At 43.4% G+C, this 21090-nt stretch overlaps 2 protein-coding genes across 2 annotated transcripts; one reads left to right on the forward strand and one right to left on the reverse strand.

The window, feature by feature from the left end:
- Positions 1 to 428: 428 nt before the first annotated feature.
- Positions 429 to 4742, reverse strand: LOC124653641 (putative hydrolase C777.06c). The gene is made up of 9 exons (XM_047192711.1): positions 4525 to 4742; positions 3237 to 3372; positions 2961 to 3088; positions 2576 to 2723; positions 2399 to 2504; positions 1854 to 1912; positions 915 to 950; positions 706 to 815; positions 429 to 560 (listed from the first exon to the last, which is right to left on the reverse strand). Exons 1-9 carry the CDS (start codon positions 4740 to 4742, stop codon positions 503 to 505), a joined length of 999 nt encoding a protein of 332 aa, XP_047048667.1. The 3' UTR covers positions 429 to 502.
- A 14637-nt stretch (positions 4743 to 19379) lies between these two features.
- Positions 19380 to 20876, forward strand: LOC124655887. The gene has a single exon (XM_047194716.1). It carries the CDS (start codon positions 19380 to 19382, stop codon positions 20874 to 20876), a length of 1497 nt encoding a protein of 498 aa, XP_047050672.1.
- The last annotated feature ends 214 nt before the right edge of the window (positions 20877 to 21090 follow it).

Raw genomic sequence — 21090 nt, forward strand, 5'->3', positions numbered from 1 at the left:
ATTTACATAACACTATTTGCTATCTGTCGGCACTATAAAATGCATCCACCTTAGGGGCTACATTCAAGTGTGGGGCTACCAAAAAAGAGACATAATCTGTGAGCGACTTCTTCACTTGTTATTCATTTTGAATCAGGTCATAGATGATTCAACTAGCGTTTGCCTGTTGGATGGCCATGGATTAAGCTGGCACCGCTGAGCAACATTTCGTATCCTTCATTTTCTTCTCAACAGCAGCTGAATTGTAACAACTGTGAACTTGGTGCAGGTCGCTGGATCGACGAAGGTGCTGGATTGAAATGAGAAGAAAACCATGAGGGCGAAGTTGAACTAAATAACACGGTTGCACAGGTACAATTTGCAGAAAAGAAGACTTGAACAAAAATAATTAAGCAGGTTGCGCACGCACAATAAGCAGAAAAGAAGCAATCTGTTTAATCCTAATAGACTTATATTCCTCCAGGCATTGAATAAATGCGCAGGATCATATACCTTGCCACATTTACAGATCCATGTAGACACGCAAGCCATCGTGAGCTAACTGCACATCGATCCCCTCTCTGCATTCATAGATTACAGTCCATGAGCATGGATGCACTTCAGAAACTTAGAGCTCATGAAAGTGTGCGACTAAAGTTGTGGTGTTCATGCCAACTTATTTGGGGAATGAGCATGCGGTAAAATAACGAAACACTGAAGGCCTACCTTCTGGACCATTCTTCCAATGTCTGGTTGTCCTTGTAATGGTCCATCTCATGAGTCAACCCAATGAGCAATGCCTTCTTCGGGCATATCCTCTTAAGAGCATCTAGTGTCTGCATGGCACAGTATTAACCAAAAAAAGAGGAAATGAATTCAACAGGAAAAGGAGGAGAATGTTCAAAATTACTTCAGTTATGCAAGAGGAAACTAACCTGATCCCAACAAAGATGCACATTATGAGAACCAGTCTGTTCAAACAAAGAAAATGTCAGAGCCCAGGATGATATTGTCACGCAACGGAATGATACAACCAAAACATGGCTAAGGATGTGCAATGATACATGCTTTTAATCAACCTCTGGTTTTATCTATTATGTCAGTTCATCAAAAAGAGAAGAATTGCTTCCAATACTAACTAAATATAAGGAATCACATAGAGAATCAGCCACATATTTTAGTTTATCATATAAAAGGAACACCACAATATGTCCCAGTCTTGACATTTGCATCTTGTGGATATATGTTTCTGGAAAAATTTAGAACAATGCAAACAAGGCTGCATACCCCTATGACCACCTAAACATATTTGAATATTTGTTTTCTTTAATATATGAAGAAATAGGTCTCACACATCAAATAGCCCGAGAAACGAGATTTCCTGTGTATACTATTTGTTAATTCAAGCATCTGAAAATTCAAGTAGTTTCTCCATAGGGGTGTTATAAACTATGGTCCTTGCTGTATATATGTTTCTCTCGATACTCTGAGAAGTATTTTTCCATACTGTTTTTCCTTATCAGCAAGGTTTGGCTACTGGCCTTTTTTGTTTTGTGGTTGCTCGATGAATTAACGTGTGCACTGGTATACTTGCTTTACTACTCAACCTCCCTAGTAAGATGGCGATTCATACAAGTTGCCTTGTTTTACAGAAATGGAAAGCCAAATGTGTAACAAGCAAAGACAATTAAACTGAAGGAATTGGTTAACAAACTCAAGAGTCAGGAATGAGAAAATGAGATAAGAGTGTATCTCTTTCTTGCCCTTCCCTCAATGAGAATATGATCAACTAAAAAGTAGTCCAGAACCAAACTACAAACAAGCAACTTGAAGGAAATATATCTGCATAGAACTGAGGATTTAACAAAACTAACCCTGTATAGGCAGTCCAAGATGAGCAAATCAAGCTGCCCCCCGCCAGACTTCGAAATTGCTGAGAAGCAAGTGTACATAAACACCATAATGAGGTTTCTAGATAGTGAAAACAAGAAAGAGACGGCACAAAATGGATCTACCAGATTACAGCTTTTATTGAAGAAAATAGTCCATCCCTAAGAGAGGAAGAAGGATAGATAGCAAAGAAAGTGCTCACAATTCATTCATGCCAAGCTTATGGATAAATATTTAATTCACAAACTCTACGCTTAAGTGTACAGGTTCATAATCAAGATTGCAAAAATAATTTCTAACAGCAGGGGCACTTATGTGTTATGGTGAGCACCACACAGAGAATTACTGGTCACCTGCAAAAAGGTTGGTTCTGGTGGATTCATTTTAACCAAAATATTTATCAAGTTAATAGTGCAATATGATCTCTTGTCGAGGGAAGTTTGTTCTGAAATGCAAACAATCAGCACATGCACCACACAACTGATTACAAAACGCAGCTGACTGAGTAGCATTAGGAGGGAAGGCATACCATCTTCCGTGCTAGGAGGAAACCGTGAAACATCAGATATATAAGCAACTCTAGATTTTCTTCCAAAAAGGAAACCCAGACAAATGTAGTCCTCTCCATGGATCACCTGAGAGATATAGAAAACTAAGAGAAAGAGATGAAGCAAGAAAAAAAATGATAGAAAAATGTAATTCTTACCGGCAAGGGAACAAACTCTAGTCCTGAGGCAGTAAATGGTTTCTGAAGATCACTCTCAATTATTCTCCAGTCAAGTTGAGCAACTCGCCTGACCTCCTCCCCTTCCTTCAGTTTCTTTTTGACCAAGTACGGAAACTTTTGGGAAATGCTGTTTTAAACTAAGTATGTGAGTGTGATAGTACAAATTCTCACTTAAAACCCTACTGGGTATAAAGGTACATGGGATAAAGTACAAAGACTAAACAGTTAATGTAGCATAAATCACAAAGTAATAACATATTATAGCATGCCAAAACTAAAAGAGGGCATGGCGTGTACCATTGACAAGGCTCTCTTACAACAGATAAATATGAAAATCTAACAATGTCAGCAAGAACTAAAGTACCTGTCCATGGCATATTGGGAGAGATAAATAGGAGTGGGATCAATATCATTTGTAGGACTAAATGGCTGTACTACCCGAACATCATCAAGACCCAAGATTGCATCTGCGTGCTCATGAGTCAGAATAATCTGCGATAAATAAATTGAAGATGTTAATGCATACACAACATTGGAAAACGAAAAATAGGAATGCAGATAAATGATAGTTGACAGCTCAGTCGTCCAATAGACCATATCTGATAAGCTGAAGGGAACAAGAATACAATCAAGAACTCACAGAATCAACGCAAGGGATTTTGTGGCGAACGAACCACCGCAGAACTTGTTCTCGGAATGTTTTCCCAACATCAATTATCATATACTTGTGTGCACCTTCATCTTGGCAATAATCAATCAGGAGAGAAGTACAACATCTGCACAAAACTAAGTGTTAATCTAGCCCGAGAAAATGCATACATAAAAATGAATGGAGCTACAAACTATCTTCAGTGCATTAATACTTGGAAATTTTGGAAAGAAGGGTGACAAACAATTAGTATATATTAAGTCAGCCACATTAAAGTGGAAAAGCGAAATAAAGAAGTTGAAAATCGACTTGGCCCTAAATACACATAAATAACTTCCTTCCTAGGTCAATCAGGAAGATGCATCTAGTCAGCAGTCACAGAGAACTAAGAAGGCATTGACCAAGAACATCAAATGCATATATGAGCGTGAACTAGCCTATAATCCTGCCAAAGTGCCTTTAATCTCACAAAAAAAACATGTTCGAACTAAAGGTTGTTGCATAAGAACATGTAGCATATCTAGTATACAGTCAAAGCTCATCAAAATATCAACAAACGAAATAGACCAATCACAGATCCTACTTCTAACAAAAAAAACTCATCAACAGCTGATGTTACTGCAATAGTTTATTTATGAAGTTACTAATTTCCCATCATTAGATACAGCATTGACCTAGTACCTGCTACTGAACTTCATGTATTCCCTGTATGACAGAAAAGGCCATACTTACTACCAGCTTGAATGAAACACAAAACACCACGTAATAACTCTATGTTGGCACGCACAACACCTTTGAAAGAGAGCCACCACATCTTATATCCACTATTTCCTTACATGAAAACTGTACATGGCCTGTGAGTCCACTCATATACAAATTCAACATATATTTCCCCTTAGCTAGGTCAAGTGTTATTATTAGCGACACTACCACAGGGTAATACTACAGTTTCAGTCTCAGTCTCATTCAAACTGAAAACAGTTCAGGTCATTAACCATTGAGTACAGCACATCCCAGCATTTTCCTCAATCGCATGATCACAGGTGCTGCTAAAATGCTCCTATATCTCGAAGCTCACACTGCATACCACAGGTATACTACACGTATAGAGAGAGTAGAAGCGCCCATTTCTGGATCAGGAACACGGCTTCCTATCCACGGGCCACGGCGCCAAATTAGCACGATTCGCACATGACTCGAACGCGACTCTCAGATCCAGGCGACCCCGAGCAGCATCTCGGAAGGAGGAGGAGGAGGAGGAGGAGGAGGGGGGCGGTACCTGTAGTTGGGGTTTAGCTCCGGGGGCACGGAGAGGGACTGGGAGCAGACGGCGCAGGGCGGGTCGGGGGGCTGGATCAGACACCTCGCGTTGGGGACGGCGCTTGAGCAGCCCGTGCCCAGGAACACCAGCGAGGACGAGGACGAGGACGGCGGTGGGGATGGGGGCGTGCCGTCGCAGGCGGTGGCGGGGTGGCCGTTGGGGATGGCGGCGGCCATTGGGTTGGGTTGGGTTGGGTTTGGTTTGGTTTGCCGGAGAGAGACCCCAGCCGGCGGCGAGACGGGAGATATGCGGAAGGAAACGGGAGGACGGGGGTGGGGTCGGGTGGGGCGACGAACTGGTTTGGACAATTGGACGGTACTGATTTTTGCAATAAACACCTGCAGTGATGCCAACCCGAAACGAATATGCTACTCCAACTTTTTGGATCTCCGACTTTTTTTGCATCTCCAACACTACCAAATTTTGGAGTCCCTGCCATGGCCAAAATATTGGTCTTTGTTTGCATGGAAACCAAAAGCTTCGCACGCCAATGCTCCCTTCCTTGGAGTTTTAGCATATCAAGGCAAAATAGTCGAAGACACCACTATGGCGACGATGACGATGGTGGAGTTAGAACTTGGCGTGGGAGGTGCAAGAGTTAGGCTTGAGAATCGGAGCATCATACAAGGGAAGAATTGTATACATTTATGCTAGAGGGTAAGAGGGATAGTTGGGGATACAATGGCCCAACTTTCAATTAATTAGTCACCATTAGACAATTATAGGGAAAACCCAGTATAAAATATTAAAAATTTAAAGGTTGAAATTTAAAGGGTTGGTGTAAGATACACTCATAGGTTACCTAGTCATATACTAGAACTTGCTTAAGATATTTGTTAATTCATACATTGTATAAGTCTTTAACACAAACATTGTCGACACTACACTGCGAGTTGATAGTTAAATAATCATTCAAGAACAAAATTTTGCAAGAACATGCAGAAAGCAGGTTTTATATACATTACAAATGTGTAATAAAGAACAATGCTATTCACATATAGCACTATCTATATATGGTTACACACGTGAATCAGTAGTCAAAAACTGCGCATTTTGATTATGTCTCATGTAAAGTAAAAAAATAAAAATGTTTAGTACAAATTGTAACCACTTTATTTTACACCGAGCCCAAATTTTGCTTAGGCGTCATGGGAGGTGGTCTACATTGATTTTAAACTTTTACTCGGAATCTTTTCTTAGAAATATGCAATGTTGTTTAGATGGTAAGATTGTGCCAGAACACACGTGTTTGGTCATGCACAAGTGGCACAAACTTAATTTAGTCACCATGTTCTCACTGTGTGTAATTAACATGTGAATTGAGTCCCCTTACAGTTTGTTTTGCTAACATTTTAGTGTTTAAATTAATTTATACATGTAGTACAAGTATAATCCATCCCGATTAAGATTGGATTAAAACTAAGACATCCCCGCTAAAGTACATGATGCTACTTTGAATAATTTGAGCTAAGCCATGACATCCCTATTTTGGAAAAAAGAAACCCTCTTATGCGCATTGCTTTCATTTTGAAATTTCTTGCAAACTATTCCAACTGTTTTTTATATTCATTTTCCACATTTCAAACATATTTAGTGCATTATAATGGTGTGAGACTCGATCAATCTATTTATGTTGTTCTTTCGGTAAATTTGTGTATTGCATGTGTAATGACTAGGTTGTAGTGTGCACGCCTTGTGCAAAACTAGACGACCCCCGCACACTGTTGTGGAGATTGTGGTTGTAATTTTAATCTATATATAAAAACGAGTACATAATCAGTGAGCAGAAAAATTAAAACCAAGTTAGTTGGATACTATATATAATAGGAAGGAAAAATTGAGAAATAATTTACTATTGTCTTTGAGCATCTCAGTCACGTTTCCGAGGAGGAAGACGGATGGGGAGAGATCCAGCATAGGTCCATCAATAAGTGCATCCATATCCTGGTCAGTTTCTAAGTGCTTGATACGTCTCCAACGTATCCATAATTTCTGTTGTTCCATGCTTGTTTTATGACAATACTTACATGTTTTGCTTGCACTTTATGATGTTTTCATGCATTTTCCGGAACTAACCTATTAACAAGATGCCACGGTGCCGGTTCCTGTTTTCTGCTGTTTTTGGTTCCGGAAAGGCTGTTCGGGCAATATTCTCGGAATTCGACGAAACGAAGACCAAACCTCCTATTTTTCCCGGAAGCATACAGAACACCGAAGAAGAGTCGGAGAGGGGCCAGAGGGCCACCACACCATAGGGCGGCGCGGCCTGGCCTGGGCCCGCGCCGGCCTGTGGTGTGGCGCCCCCAGGTGCCCCCCTGCGCCGCCTCTTCGCCTATTTAACCCCTTTCGACCTAAAAACACCGTAACTCTGGACGAAACTCCAGAAAGACTCCAGGGGCGCCGCCACCATCGCGAAACTCCAATTCGGGGGACAGAAGTCTCTGTCCCGGCACCCTGCCGGGACGGGGAAGTGCCCCCGGAAGCCATCTCCATCAACGCCATCGCCTCCATCATGCTCCGTGAGTAGTTCCCCCATGGACTACGGGTTCTAGCTGTAGCTAGTTGGTATTCTCTCCCCCATGTACTTCAATACAATGATCTCATGAGATGCCTTACATGATTGAGATTCATCTGATGTAATCGGTGTTGTGTTTGTCGGGATCCGATGGATTGTTACATTATGATTGTCTATCTACAAAGTTTATGAAGTTATTGTTGCTGCAATCTTGTTGTGTTTAATGCTTGTCACTAGGGCCCGAGTGGCATGATCTTAGATTTGAGCTCTATACTTATTGCTTAGATTGTATCAACAAGTTGTATGCACATGTCACTGTCCGGAACCAAAGGCCCCGAAGTGACAGAAATCGGGACAACCGGAGGGGATGGCGGTGATGTGAGGGACACATGTTTTCATGGAGTGTTAATGCTTTGCTCCGGTACTCTATTAAAAGGAGTACCTTAATATTCAGTAGATTCCCTAGAGGCCCGGCTGCCACCGGCTGGTAGGACAAAAGATGTTGTACAAGTTTCTCATTGCGAGCACGTACGACTATTATTGGGAAACATGCCTACATGATTAATGATCTTGATATTCTGTCTTAATGCTATTTCAATCCTATCAATTGCCCGACTGTAATTTGTTCACCCAACACTTGTTATTGGAGAGTTGCCACTAGTGTAGATAGTCTGGGAACCCCGGTCCATCTTTCATCATCATATACTTGTTCTACATGTCAACTGTTTTCACGGTGCCATTGCTCTCATATCACTATTACTTGCTGCTGTGTTACTTGTTACTATTGCTCTCATACCACTGCTACTTTCACATCACCCCTGTTGCTAGTGCTTTTTCAGGTGCAGCTGAATTGACAACTCAGTTGTTAAGGCTTATAAGTATTCTTTACCTCCCCTTGTGTCGAATCAATAAATTGGGTTTTACTTCCCTCGAAGACTGTTGCGATCCCCTATACTTGTGGGTCATCAAGACTATTTTCTGGCGCCGTTGCCGGGGAGGCATAGCTCTACTCATAAGTTCACCTGGGGAGTACACTCTACATCTCTCTCTGTTTTATTTTATTTTGTTTTGCTTAGTTTACTTTTGTCTAGTTTATTTGTGCTTAGTTTATTTCTGTCTAGTATTATTTTGCTTAGTTTACTTTTGCCTAGTTACTTTTTGTCTTGTTTTATTTTCCTCATATACCCAAAAATCCATAAAAATTTGAAAAATCTAAAAATTAAAAACTTCTGTTATGGGAGAACCTACAACCTACTTGGAGCTTATAGAATGTTATAATAATTATAGAGAATCAAGAACTGGTAAAATAATGAGTGCTATGATAGAAAAATTGAATACAATTGCTGAAATCTTGCTTGAACGCCATAATATAAACTGTTGCTCCCAACAGGATACTAAACATCTTAAATTTCAATGTGGCTTTAGTGAGGAATTTTTAATTAAGAACTATAATCGGAATTGCTATATTCATTATGGGTTCGAAGAGGTAGAACAATTTGTCTTATTTATGGGAGCCTCCGAGATAGAATCCTTCATGGTTGAGAATTATGAAACTTGTGTTGTTTGTAAGGGCCTTAAAGATTATGTCTCTACTATCCTTAATTCTTGCATAGAATGCTACAGTAGGAATCCTTATATCCTTGATTATAAAGAGAGACACATTAATGCACAAGAATGCACTCACAATTTGCGAGAACCGGTGGAAGAAGAAATTGATGAACCTGAAAGCTCATTGGATGAAAAAGAGGAGGAAATTGATGAACCTGAATGCTCATTGGATGAAAAAGAAGAGGAGAGTGATGAACAAAAGGAGGAAGAATGGATTAGCTACCCATGTCAACCTTCTAATGAGAGTAACTCTTCATCTCTTACACTATTTGATTGTCCTCCATGCTTACCGGAAGAGGTTGAATGTTATGTTCCTGTGGATTCTCTTGAAATAGTACCTATGAGTAATACTTGTGAGAATAATTATGTTACTGTTATTTATGATAATCCATGCTACTTTGATAAATCTTATGATAATGCTTTGTTTGTGCCTGATGTCGAAATACATGGTACTAAAGAATTTTGTTTGGCAAATGTCTATGATAAAGCTCTAGATGATGGTCCTATGTTACTTGACAATATTAATTGTGCTACTAATGAAAATGGGATTGGAGAAGTATTGACTTTATTTAGGAGTCCCATATCTCTTGAGATTGATCAACTACCTTGTTATATTATTAATAAAAGTAAGTTTGAAAGTTTTAATTCCACTATTCTTGAACTTGATAAAAATTATGTGTTTGGAAATCATGAAAAGTATGCTGCATGTGATAGCTATATTGTTGAGTTTGTTCATGAAGCTACTGAAAATTATTATGAGAGAGGAAAATATGGTTGTAGAAATTTTCATGGTACTAATACACCTCTCTATATGCTGAAATTTTTGAAGTTATTCTTGTTTTATCTTCTTATGCTTGTCACTTTGTTCTTCATGAATTTATTTGTGTACAAGATTCCTATGCATAGGAAGCATGTTAGACTTAAATGTGTTTTGGATTTGCCTCTTGATGCTCTCTTTTGCTTCGAATACTATTTCTTGCGAGTGCATCATTAAAACTAGCTGAGCCCATCTTAATGGCTATAAAGAAAGCAACTTCTTGGGAGATAATCCATGTGTTATTTTGCTACAGTACTTTGTTTTATATTTGTGTCTTGGAAGTTGTTTACTACTGTAGCAACCTCTCCTTATTTTAGTTTTGTGTTTTGTTGTGCCAAGTGAAGCCTCTAATCGAAGGTTGATACTAGATTTGGATTTCTGCGCAGAAACAGATTTCTATCTGTCACGAATCTGGGCTGTTTTCTCTGTAGGTAACTCAGAAAAATATGCCAATTTACGTGCGTGTTCCTCAGATATGTACGCAACTTTCGTTAGTTTTGAGTTTTCTGATTTGAGCAACGTAAGTATTTTATTAAAATTCGTCTTTACTGGCTGTTCTGTTTTGGCAGATTCTGTCTCTGTTTTTTTGCATTGTCTCTTGTGGACTTTAAGCGAGGTTTTCTAGACGTGGAGAGCTGTAGCTAATGTTTTATTGAGTTCTTGCAATTTGCCACTACAGGACCAAGGTGGATTCAAAAAATTTGAGTACTAACCCCTCTAATGAAGTTTATGAGAAGTTTGGTGTGAAGGAAGTTTTCAAGGGTCAAGAGAGGAGGATGATATATGATCAAGAAGAGTGAAAAGTCTAAGCTTGGGGATGCCCCCGTGGTTCATCCCTGCATATTTCAAGAAGACCCAAGCGTCTAAGCTTGGGGATGCCCAAGGCATCCCCTTCTTCATCAACTTATCAGGTTCCTCCCCGAAACTATATTTTTATTCGGTCACATCTTATGTGCTTTACTTGGAGCGTCTGTATGTTTTATTTTTGTTTATGTTTGAATAAGATCGGATCCTAGCAATCCTTGTATGGGAGAGAGACACGCTCCGCTTTTTCATATGAACACATGTGTTCTTCGTTTTATTTTTAATGTTCAATGATAAAAGTTGGAAGCTATTGCACTCATTTATATTTGGTTGGAAACAGAAAATGCCTCATATGTCTTGGATAATTTGACACTTGGCAATTGTTTTGAGCTCTCAAGTAGATCATAATTAAGTTTTTTCATGTAGTCTAAGCCTATTAGTGGAGAACTACTTGTAGAGCTTGTTGAAATTGGTTTGCATAATTGATCTCTCTTAAGGTCTAGATATTTTCCGGTAAAAGTGTTTGAGCAAGCAAGGAAGACAGTGTAGAGTATTATAATGCTTGCAATATGTTTTTATGTAAGTTTTGCTGTACCGGTTCATACTTGTGTTTGCTTCAAATAGCCTTGCTAGCCTAAGCCTTGTATCGAGAGGGAATACTTCTCATGCATCCAAAATACTTAAGCCGACCACTATGCCATTTGTGTCCACCATACCTACCTACTATGTGGTATTTCCTACCATTCCAAAGTAAATTGCTTGAGTGCTACCTTTAAACAATTCAAAATTTATTACCTCTGATTTGTGTCAATGTTTTATAGCTCATGAGGAAGTATGTGGTGTTTATCTTTCAATCTTGTTGGGCAACTTTCACCAATGGACTAGTGGCTTCATCCGCTTATCCAATAATTTTGCAAAAAGAGCTGGCAATGGGATTCCCAGTCCCAAATTAATTAACAAAAATAGACACTCCTCCATGGTATGTGATTGTTGGACGGCACCCGAAGGATTCGGTTAGCCATGGCTTGTGTAAGCAAAGGTTGGGGGAGTGTCATCATCATAATAAAACTAAAATAAAAGGGCACTCCTTCATGGTATGAGATTGTTGGCAGGCACCCGAGGATTCGGTTAGCCATGGTTTGTGAAAGAAAGGTTGGAAGGAGTGCCACCCAAAAATTAAAATAATTCATGGGAGCCGCTCTTGAAGGTTTGTCTAGCAAGGGGGTTAGAGTGCCCACTGCCATTCGTTGACAACAACAAACACCTCTCAAAACTTTACTTTTATGCTCTCTTTATGTTTTCAAAACCAAAGCTCTAGCACAAATATAGCAATCGATGCTTTCCTCTTTGAAGGGCCATTCTTTTACTCTTATGTTGAGTCAGTTTACCTACTTCCTTCCATCTTAGAAGCAAACACTTGTGTCAACTGCGCATTGATTCTTACATACTTGCATATTTGCATTCATCATATTACTTTGTGTTGACAATTATCCATGAGATATGCATGTTACAAGTTGAAAGCAACCGCTGAAACTTATATCTTCCTTTGTGTTGCTTCGATGCCTTTACTTTGAACTTATTGCTTTATGAGTTAACTCTTGTACAAGACTTTTGATACTAGTCTTGAAGGTATTATTCATGAAAAGTTTTGCTATATGTTATCTATTTGTTAGCAACTATAGCTCATTGCCTTGAGTCATTTCATTCATTTCATATGCTTTGTAATAGTATGATCAAGGTTATGTAAGTAGCATGTCACTACAGAAATTATTCTTTTTATCGTTTACCTGCTCGGGACGAGCAGGAACTAAGTTTGGGGATGCTTGATACGTCTCCAACGTATCCATAATTTCTGTTGTTCCATGCTTGTTTTATGACAATACTTACATGTTTTGCTTGCACTTTATGATGTTTTCATGCATTTTCCGGAACTAACCTATTAACAAGATGCCACAGTGCCAGTTCCTGTTTTCTGCTGTTTTTGGTTCCAGAAAGGCTGTTCGGGCAATATTCTCGGAATTCGACGAAACGAAGACCAAACCTCCTATTTTTCCCGGAAGCGTCCATAACACCGAAGAAGAGTCGGAGAGGGGCCGGAGGGCCACCACACCATAGGGCGGCGCGGCCTGGCCTGGGCCCGCGCCGGCTGTGGTGTGGCGCCCCTGAGTGCCCCCTGCGCCGTCTCTTCGCCTATTTAACCCCTTTCGACCTAAAAACACCGTAACTCCGGACGAAACCGCGGAAAGACTCCGGGGCGCCGCCACCATCGCGAAACTCCAATTCGGGGACGAAGTCTCTGTCCCGGCACCCTGCCGGGACGGGGAAGTGCCCCGGAAGCCATCTCCATCAACGCCATCGCCTCCATCATGCTCCGTGAGTAGTTCCCCCATGGACTACGGGTTCTAGCCGTAGCTAGTTGGTATTCTCTCCCCCATGTACTTCAATACAATGATCTCATGAGCTGCCTTACATGATTGAGATTCATCCGATGTAATCGGTGTTGTGTTTGTCGGGATCCGATGGATTGTTACATTATGATTGTCTATCTACAAAGTTTATGAAGTTATTGTTGTTGCAATCTTGTTGTGTTTAATGCTTGTCACTAGGGCCCGAGTGGCATGATCTTAGATTTGAGCTCTATACTTATTGCTTACATTGAATCTACAAGTTGTATGCACATGTCACTGTCCGGAACCAAAGGCCCCGAAGTGACAGAAATCGGGACAACCGGAGGGGATGGCGGTGATGTGAGGGACACATGTTTTCACGGAGTGTTAATGCTTTGCTCCGGTACTCTATTAAAAGGAGTACCTTAATATCCAGTAGATTCCCTAGAGGCCCGGCTGCCACCGGTTGGTAGGACAAAAGATGTTGTACAAGTTTCTCATTGCGAGCACGTACGACTATTATTGGGAAACATGCCTACATGATTAATGATCTTGATATTCTGTCTTAATGCTATTTCAATCCTATCAATTGCCCGACCGTAATTTGTTCACCCAACACTTGTTATTGGAGAGTTGCCACTAGTGTAGATAGCTGGGAACCCCGGTCCATCTTTCATCATCATATACTTGTTCTACATGTCAAGCTGTTTTCCGGTGCCATTGCTCTCATATCACTATTACTCGCTGCTATGTTATCGTTACTATTGCTCTCATACCATCGCTACTTTCACATCACCCCTGTTGCTAGTGCTTTTCCAGGTGCAGCTGAATTGACAACTCAGTTGTTAAGGCTTATAAGTATTCTTTACCTTCCCTTGTGTCGAATCAATAAATTGGGTTTTACTTCCCTCGAAGACTGTTGCGATCCCCTATACTTGTGGGTCATCAGTGCTCTATTTACTTTCTTGCCGGGAGTGGCGGCGATGGGGGAGTGGGAAGAGTGCTTTGGCCGCTGGCGTCAAGCGGTGGTGGGAGATCGAGATAGTGCATCACCTGATGTTCAATCTCAGTGGTATAAGTTTAACCACCGACTTATATGGCCGAAAGGCAGCTTCCAACCGCCAACGTCGACTTCTGGTGCTTGTTTAACCTCCATGTGGAGACCGTACGAAGGACGCAAGGTTGCACACATCTTCTGCTACGGACCAAGTGGTCTAGTCCCCAAGCCGAAGAAGAAGGGCATATATGTTGTCATCGGTTCTTCAGCAGTGCCAAAGGGCCCGATGCCTTTTTTTTCTTATTTCTTAGAGGGTATTTTCTACTAAATATGGGGTCTTTGATGTACTTGTACATCTGCATTATCGATGACATTTTCATAACATGAATGAAAGTATCTATGCCCTTCGGGGCCTCTCCCAATTCAAAGAGAAAAAAATCAGGATCGAAGATAACCAACTTCTATGTTCTATCTTGTTTGCAAAATACAATACACACGCAGACCCTCATAAATATGTATATATATACTCAACACTATAAATGCATGCACACACAACATCAACTAAGTTAGTCATTGGGCCATTAGATAACTAGCCAGCCATTTGGCCCATTTCTACGTTACTTTCGTGTCATGCTTTAAAGTTTTTGTGAGTTTTACCATGAAAAACCAATAACATCTGTTTCATTAGCACATATTTGGGTGCAGAAGGTACATATATGGTTGCAGAAGCTAAAGACAAATTAGAGATGGTAACATGTATGTTAACGAGAAGTCTTCAAATGAGATGCACTCCGATCTCAAAAATAAAATAAAACAGCATGCAATCTATAGCCGTGGCATGGTCTGTGACGTAAGGCCACCCACTTAGAACGCATGAAGTCATCAACCACTGCTAATGGAGTACCATACATTATTATTCCTAAATAGTAATACTATTATTTTTACCAATTTTATAATTTCAAAGTTATTTTTTTAAAGTTCACCGATCTATTGATAATATCCATAGTAGTACAAAGAACCAAAAGGTAATAAATATTATAAATAAGTCCTTAGACCACCAACCAACTGAGGACTACAGACATTGCATGAGTTGAAGGTTCACCTCCATCCTCACACCTCAATCACTAGAGCCGGAAAAAACTTATTATAGTAAGTAAACATGAAGTTGTCGTGCTAAGTTTCCAAAAGACCAGCGCACCAGAGTAGCAACGATCACCAAAGATGAGACTTGTACATCAAAAAAGTCAGACATGAAACCACACCAATAAACAGGAATACTGACAGAATCCCAATAGATCCGTGGGATGCACATCTCCACGCGCTCTATGTCGGCACATGACGCACCACCGAAGTGAGGATATTTCATGGAAGGCCTTATTCTGACTTTGAGATACAGTCTGAGCATCATCATCTTGAAAAAGACACCATCTTGAAAAAGACACCGTAAACCATTGATTTTCGACACAAAATGATTCCAAGGGTTAGGTGCTAAGGGGTGTGGCACCGACCCAACTTAGGCGCCAGGTAGCTTGGCGTCGTCCTTGCTTTGGCGCCGAACCGAAAATACATATCCAGCAAAGTGGCAACGCAAAGCGCAGATGGCGTGTAGATGATGACGTCAGCAGGAGGAGCCTCTTGAGGGGAACAGGCAAACGATGCCCTACTGAAAGTAGACGATCAATCCATTGGATCGGTCAACACAAATCATTTTCCAGGAAAACTGGTCCCCTTGAAAGCTAGAAGTATGGTCGGGGGCTTGGGGCGGTGACAAATATAGGGGCCGGTACCATGCATTTGAATCATACTTTCTCAATAATATGACTGTATTTTGAAAGCTAGAAGGATACATTTTGAATCATATGGCTGCAAATCTATAGAAATTATTATCTATAAATATATTTGAGTCACCAAACTGAAACAATAGAATGGTAGCAAGAGATATCTTTACAAGTGTAGATAGGTGTTTTCTCCTACAAAATACAGGAGAATACTTAGAGAAAATATGGAAGAATATGAATCCTGCAAATCAAATATGAAAAAAAAACAAAATATATTACGGAATTCTTCAAATCGAATAAGCCAATAGCAAAATCGAAGAAGATGGGCGTCGGATCTGCGGGGCAACGGGCATCGCGCTGAGTCGCCGGAGTACTACTGGGACCAAATCAAGCTTCCGACCCGGGTAACCATGGTTGGGTCAGGCAGTTACCTGACAGATGTGTCAGGCCAGTCGTCACCTCTCCTCGCCGGCTCGCCCAAAGACCGAACCATGCAGATTCCGTGGGGCCTACGGAAAATTGAGATTGTTTGTTTTGTACCCATGCATAGCCTGTGCTGGAAAGTGAAATACGGAGTATTCAGTAAATGCAACGTGCCAACAGTTGATCGTTACCCCAGTTTTTATTCGTTTAAAGGAGAGGAAGGTCGCCACATTTTTTTGTTCAACCCCTAGCTTGGAAGGTGAAATTCGAATTTTATAAGTAGCTAGCCATTTCCATGTTACTTTCATGTCAATGCTTGGAGATATCAAGGTATTTCTGATCTAGTGATTAATTGCGCCTTTAATTAGCTGAAATTTTATTGGGAGAACATGAGAAATCTAGCTTCACAACCCGGACGGATCCGCAATCGTTCATTTTTGAGCTAAATACACCAGTAGTCCTAATAGTTGTACTCTAGGTGTAGTTTAGTCCTAATAGTTGCAAAATAAGGTGAGGTAGTCACAATAGTTGTTTCAATGTGCAAAAGTAGTCCCAAATGATCCTAATGCTGACACATGGTTTTGTGGTTTTGCTAAAACGCCCCTACACAGTTTCTATACCACATCTGATATTGCTGATGCCTAAGGAATGCGGGTCCCACCTGACAACTGACAGGAAAGAATTAAAAATTCAAATGTTAGTAGTGGGATTCGAACGAGGGACGAGATATCAAACGATACAAAGGACGCGGTAACCATCAGGGTCTATGATCGTTTCTGTCGTAATAAAGAGCTTATCTATTATCTAGCTGATCGAACTAAACAGTTTCTCGGGCCAGTTAAATAGGTACGTTTGGAACCTGGGTGCGCACCCAGTTTTCCAAAAAATGAAAAAAAAACACTACCTAAAAGTTTTTAAAAATAAAATAAATATTTACATGTACATATTATGTTGATGCTTACTCGTGTAAGTTATCATGAAAAAATACTATTGTACGTGACCTACATAGAAATGATAAAATATCCAAATGACACTATATATAATGTTTGGATTTGTACTATTCACAGGAATAGGAATAGGAATTTTGTCATTTTTGTGTAGGTCGCATACAATCGTCTTTTCCGTGAAAACTTACACGATGGCAATCGTCTGGTGGGTCGCTAGTTCCAGGCGCAGCATGACGTCGAGATGAACAGCACCGCCGGCATCATCGGCCGGCGGAACAGCTGGAACAAAGATGGGCGCATCCTCTTCCGGGGCGTTCCGGGGCGCACCCTGGAGTACGTCGTCGACGGCATCCAGAGCAGCGCACCGAGGTTGGAGACGCCGTCGTCGCCGCCACCATATCCCGCAGCGCGCTGGCAGCCTCGTCCTCCTCCAAATCTTCCTCGTTAGGGTCGCCGCGAGCAGCGCCTTCCTCGTCGCACCATTCCCAAGCACGAGGTGAAGAAGGAGCCGGAGTTCGCGACGCCGCTCGTCAATCCGAGGCGCGGCGGCAGTAAAGGCGCGCCGACGACACCCTCCTCATCCCGAAGCCAGAGGTGAAGGATGAGCAGGACGACGAGGCAACCGGGAAGGTGATGCTGCTGGCGAAGTACGAGCGGCAGCAGTGTCTCATCGCGAGCAGCGACAACCCCGAGGACTGCCCAGGGCTGCACGCGGCGTTCGCGGCGTCGCTGAACGACAAGGACGCCTGGAGGGACGACCTCAACGTTTATTTAAATTTTAAAAAACTTTCAAATAGCATTTTTTTTTAATTTTTCATAACTGGATGCGCGGGCACCCAGGTTCCATTTGTCATTTCAGCGGATCTTATTTGTTATGTTCGTAGAAGGAGCTTGTTTTCGTAAGCTTAATCAACATGCGGTATTTTTGTGGATGCCGCATGATACGCGCAAATACTAAATGGATTACAACATAATCTTCCAAAAAGAATTCCGGCTGGCGCAGGCAATTTAGCGAATTACTGGTCAATAAGGGCGTAGTCTGCCGTATAGCAGAAACAATCTCGTGAGCTAATGGTTGTGGCCCGCAGTGACCTGGCATCGAGCAAGTTGGTCTTGTGTTCGAATCCTCGAGGCACGCAGGCGGACATATATATTGTTTTTCTTCCTCACCTGACAGATGGGACCCACATTCGGTAGGCCAGATGAGTATGAGAAATGTGTAGGGGCTATTTTGCGAAAAGATAGAAGCAACATGTCGTTATTAGGATCAATTGGGACTACTTTTGCACACAGGGACAACTATTGGGACTACCTCACCTCATTTTGCAACTATTAGGACTAAACTGCACCTAGAGTACAACTATTAGATGCGACGACCCTGAAGTTGCCGGCTGACGTGAAAAAGTTGCCGGGTCTACACTTTCTTTCCTAGCATCTTAGGTGTGCGAGTCGTGCACATGCACCTTAGCGCAGACGTGATTCCCGTCGTTAATTAGAAAGGTAAAATTTAAGTTTAGCGGTTTGGGACTTCTATCATCAAAGAGAATTTTGCACTTGTGCTAATGAATGAATGGCAAGCAAATTCACATGATTTACAACAATTTCAGAATTTCAAATGCTTAGTTGAGAAAAAAAGCAAATATGAGAATATCCAAGTAACAAGGGTGTGGAAATCCACTTCTTTTGTTAATCTTCGGCGCATATGTTCCTCCTACCGAAAGAAAAAACGTATTAAAAAGTTTGAAAAAATGAATAAAAATTTCGCGCGTGCATCTCGACATTTTATGTGCGCATGCTAATTTACGTTTAAAACTTATTTCCAAAAGAAAGGAGCATACACTCTTGGGTGCGCAAACGCCTCGTCCAGGGTGAACTCATTTTTATGTTTTCGAGTTTTGGAAATGCCATCATCAAACAAGAGGGTATACTCTCTCCATTCCATGAAACGTGTCTTAACTCCGTCAAATTTAGATGTATCTAGTTACTTGTAGATTACTGGATACATCCAAAATTTAGACAAAGTTATGACAACTATCACTTGATGGATAGAGTACATGATCTTTGCTTGTCAGCTGCAATACTTATGTAACCAACATCTTGTTGCCTCAACCTCAAAATTATGACAGCCAGCAATTCCTAGGTCAAAGGGACTTTATGCTAATGAACGAATGGAAAGCAAATACACATGATCTATAACAATTTCAAATTTTCAAATGCTTAGTTGAGAAAAGGAAATTATCCAAGTAACATACATACTCCACATTAATCACTGCTACAGCATGCCAAACAGGTATGTGGATGCTCCACACCAGAATTCATAAGCATTTTAGTTCAAAATTTGAAACACAAAATGTATGGCTTCTCCCGCAAGTTGATGAGCTCGCTAGTCCGGCCGCGGCCAGCAAAGCAACGCGCAGGCGGCGTGCTCCCACGGTCCCACCCCACGCCATCTTTATAACCCCCTCCCTCCCTCCGCCGCTCGGCCGATCCATTCCATCCCCATCCCATTTCGAATCCGCCAGACCAAAGCCACAGCCATGGCTCGCCACCACCTCCTCCTCCTCGTGCTCATCCCCGTCCTCCTCTCCACCGCCTCCGCCACCACCCACTCGCCGGAGACCGAGAGCACCGCCGCCTCCCGCACCCACCACCACCACCACCACGGGACGGCCACCGCCCACTTCCACCCCGTCCCTAGCGCCACCCCCTCCATGCACCAGAACCACCTCGACAGCCAGAGCCAGTCCCTGCTGCTCGACCCCTTCGTCGCCGACGCGCAGGCCGCCGAGGCGGAGCTGGGCGCGGAGACCCGTCCCGCCCCGCTCGTGCAGCCACCCCCGCCTCCCACGCTCGACCCCGTGCAGCCGGATCTCGCCTCCCAGCCGCAGGAGGGCTCCGAGTCCGAGGCGTCACCCTCAACAACACCCGCCGCTGCAACGACGACGACGCTTCTCCCGCTCCCTACCACGGCGGCGACAGCGAGCCCTCCCCCCGTGCAAGCCGGCGTCTCGGACGCGGAGCAGGGCCTGCAGCAGCTCTCCAGGGTCCTCACCTCGCTCGGCTACAACGAGATGGCGTCGGCCGCGCCGCTGCTCGTCGACGAGCCGCCGCTCGCGAGGTGGCCCGGCGCGATCACCGTCTTCGCGGCGCCCGACGCCTTCCTCCAGGCCTCCTGCCCCATGTGCTCGCGCCACCACCTCCTCCTGCAGCACATCGCCATGGGCTACTACCCCTACGCCGAGCTCGCCTCCGCCGCCACCATGAAGATCCCCTCCGCCGCCGTCGGCCTCTGCCTCAAGATCGCCTCCCAGCGGGGCCCCTTCGGCGTCCACTACGCCAGGATCTTCGCCGACGGCGTCGAGGTCTCCCACCCGGAGCTCTACAACGACGGCCGCTACGTCGTGCACGGCCTCCACGGCTTCCTGCGCCCGCTCACCCACTCCTGCTTCGACGACATCCCGCCGCGCCACGGCGCCCGCTCCGCGCACTCCTCCTCCAAGGCCACCGCGGCCTCCGTCGTGCGCATCATGCTCCGCGACGCCATCGCGCGCCTCCGCGACGGCGGCTACGGCTTCGTCGCCCTCGCCATGCGCGTCAAGTTCGCCGAGCTCGAGAGGTTCGCCAACGTCACGCTCTTCGCGCTCGACGACCAGGCCATCTTCGTCGGCGGGGGGCACGACTACGTCTCCGCGGTGCGCTTCCACGTCGTGCCCGACCACCGCCTCACACGCGCCGACCTGCGACGCCTCCGCCCCGGCACCATCCTCCCCACCATGGCCGGCGAGGGGCAGAGCCTCGTCGTCACCCACGCATCCAACCACGACGTCCGCATCAACTACATACCCATCAAGGACCCCGACGTCGTCGTCAACTCGCGCGTCGCCGTACACGGCGTCTACGTGCCGTTCCCGCGCATTCACCTCGCCAACCTCGCCGCATCCGTCGCCGTCGCCTCCGACGCCGACATGAACGCCACCTGCGGCTTCGGGGGACCCTTCGGCGTCGACTGCACCTCCACCAAGATGCCCGCGTGACGTATGTGAGTCGTCTCGCTCGTTTGGGCGTTCCTCTTTTCGTTTCTAGCTAGCAAGGATCCTTTCCTACGTAGTGGTTCGGATTGGAGTAATGTGTTGTGCTGCTTCTGATTCTGATAACATTTTGTGGCACCGATCGGTAATGTGTTGTGGTGCTTCGCTTATCCAGTTGGCATGAATGTCAAAATCTTGGAGCAAATTTGATGAAATCTCT

This window comes from Lolium rigidum, chromosome 5 (genome assembly GCF_022539505.1).
Source record: "Lolium rigidum isolate FL_2022 chromosome 5, APGP_CSIRO_Lrig_0.1, whole genome shotgun sequence".
In the NCBI taxonomy this organism is placed as follows: Eukaryota; Viridiplantae; Streptophyta; class Magnoliopsida; order Poales; family Poaceae; genus Lolium; species Lolium rigidum.

Excerpts from the sequence above, each read along its gene's own strand:
- LOC124653641 (XM_047192711.1), bottom strand. The coding sequence starts at position 4,742 with ATGGCCGCCGCCATCCCCAACGGCCACCCCGCCACCGCCTGCGACGGC. Across the intron at positions 3,373-4,524 it reads GAGCTAAACCCCAACTACAG|ATGTTGTACTTCTCTCCTGA; the intron begins GTACCGCCCCCC and ends AGTTTTGTGCAG. Across the intron at positions 561-705 it reads TTGGAAGAATGGTCCAGAAG|AGAGGGGATCGATGTGCAGT; the intron begins GTAGGCCTTCAG and ends CTATGAATGCAG.
- LOC124655887 (XM_047194716.1), top strand. The coding sequence starts at position 19,380 with ATGGCTCGCCACCACCTCCTCCTCCTCGTGCTCATCCCCGTCCTCCTC.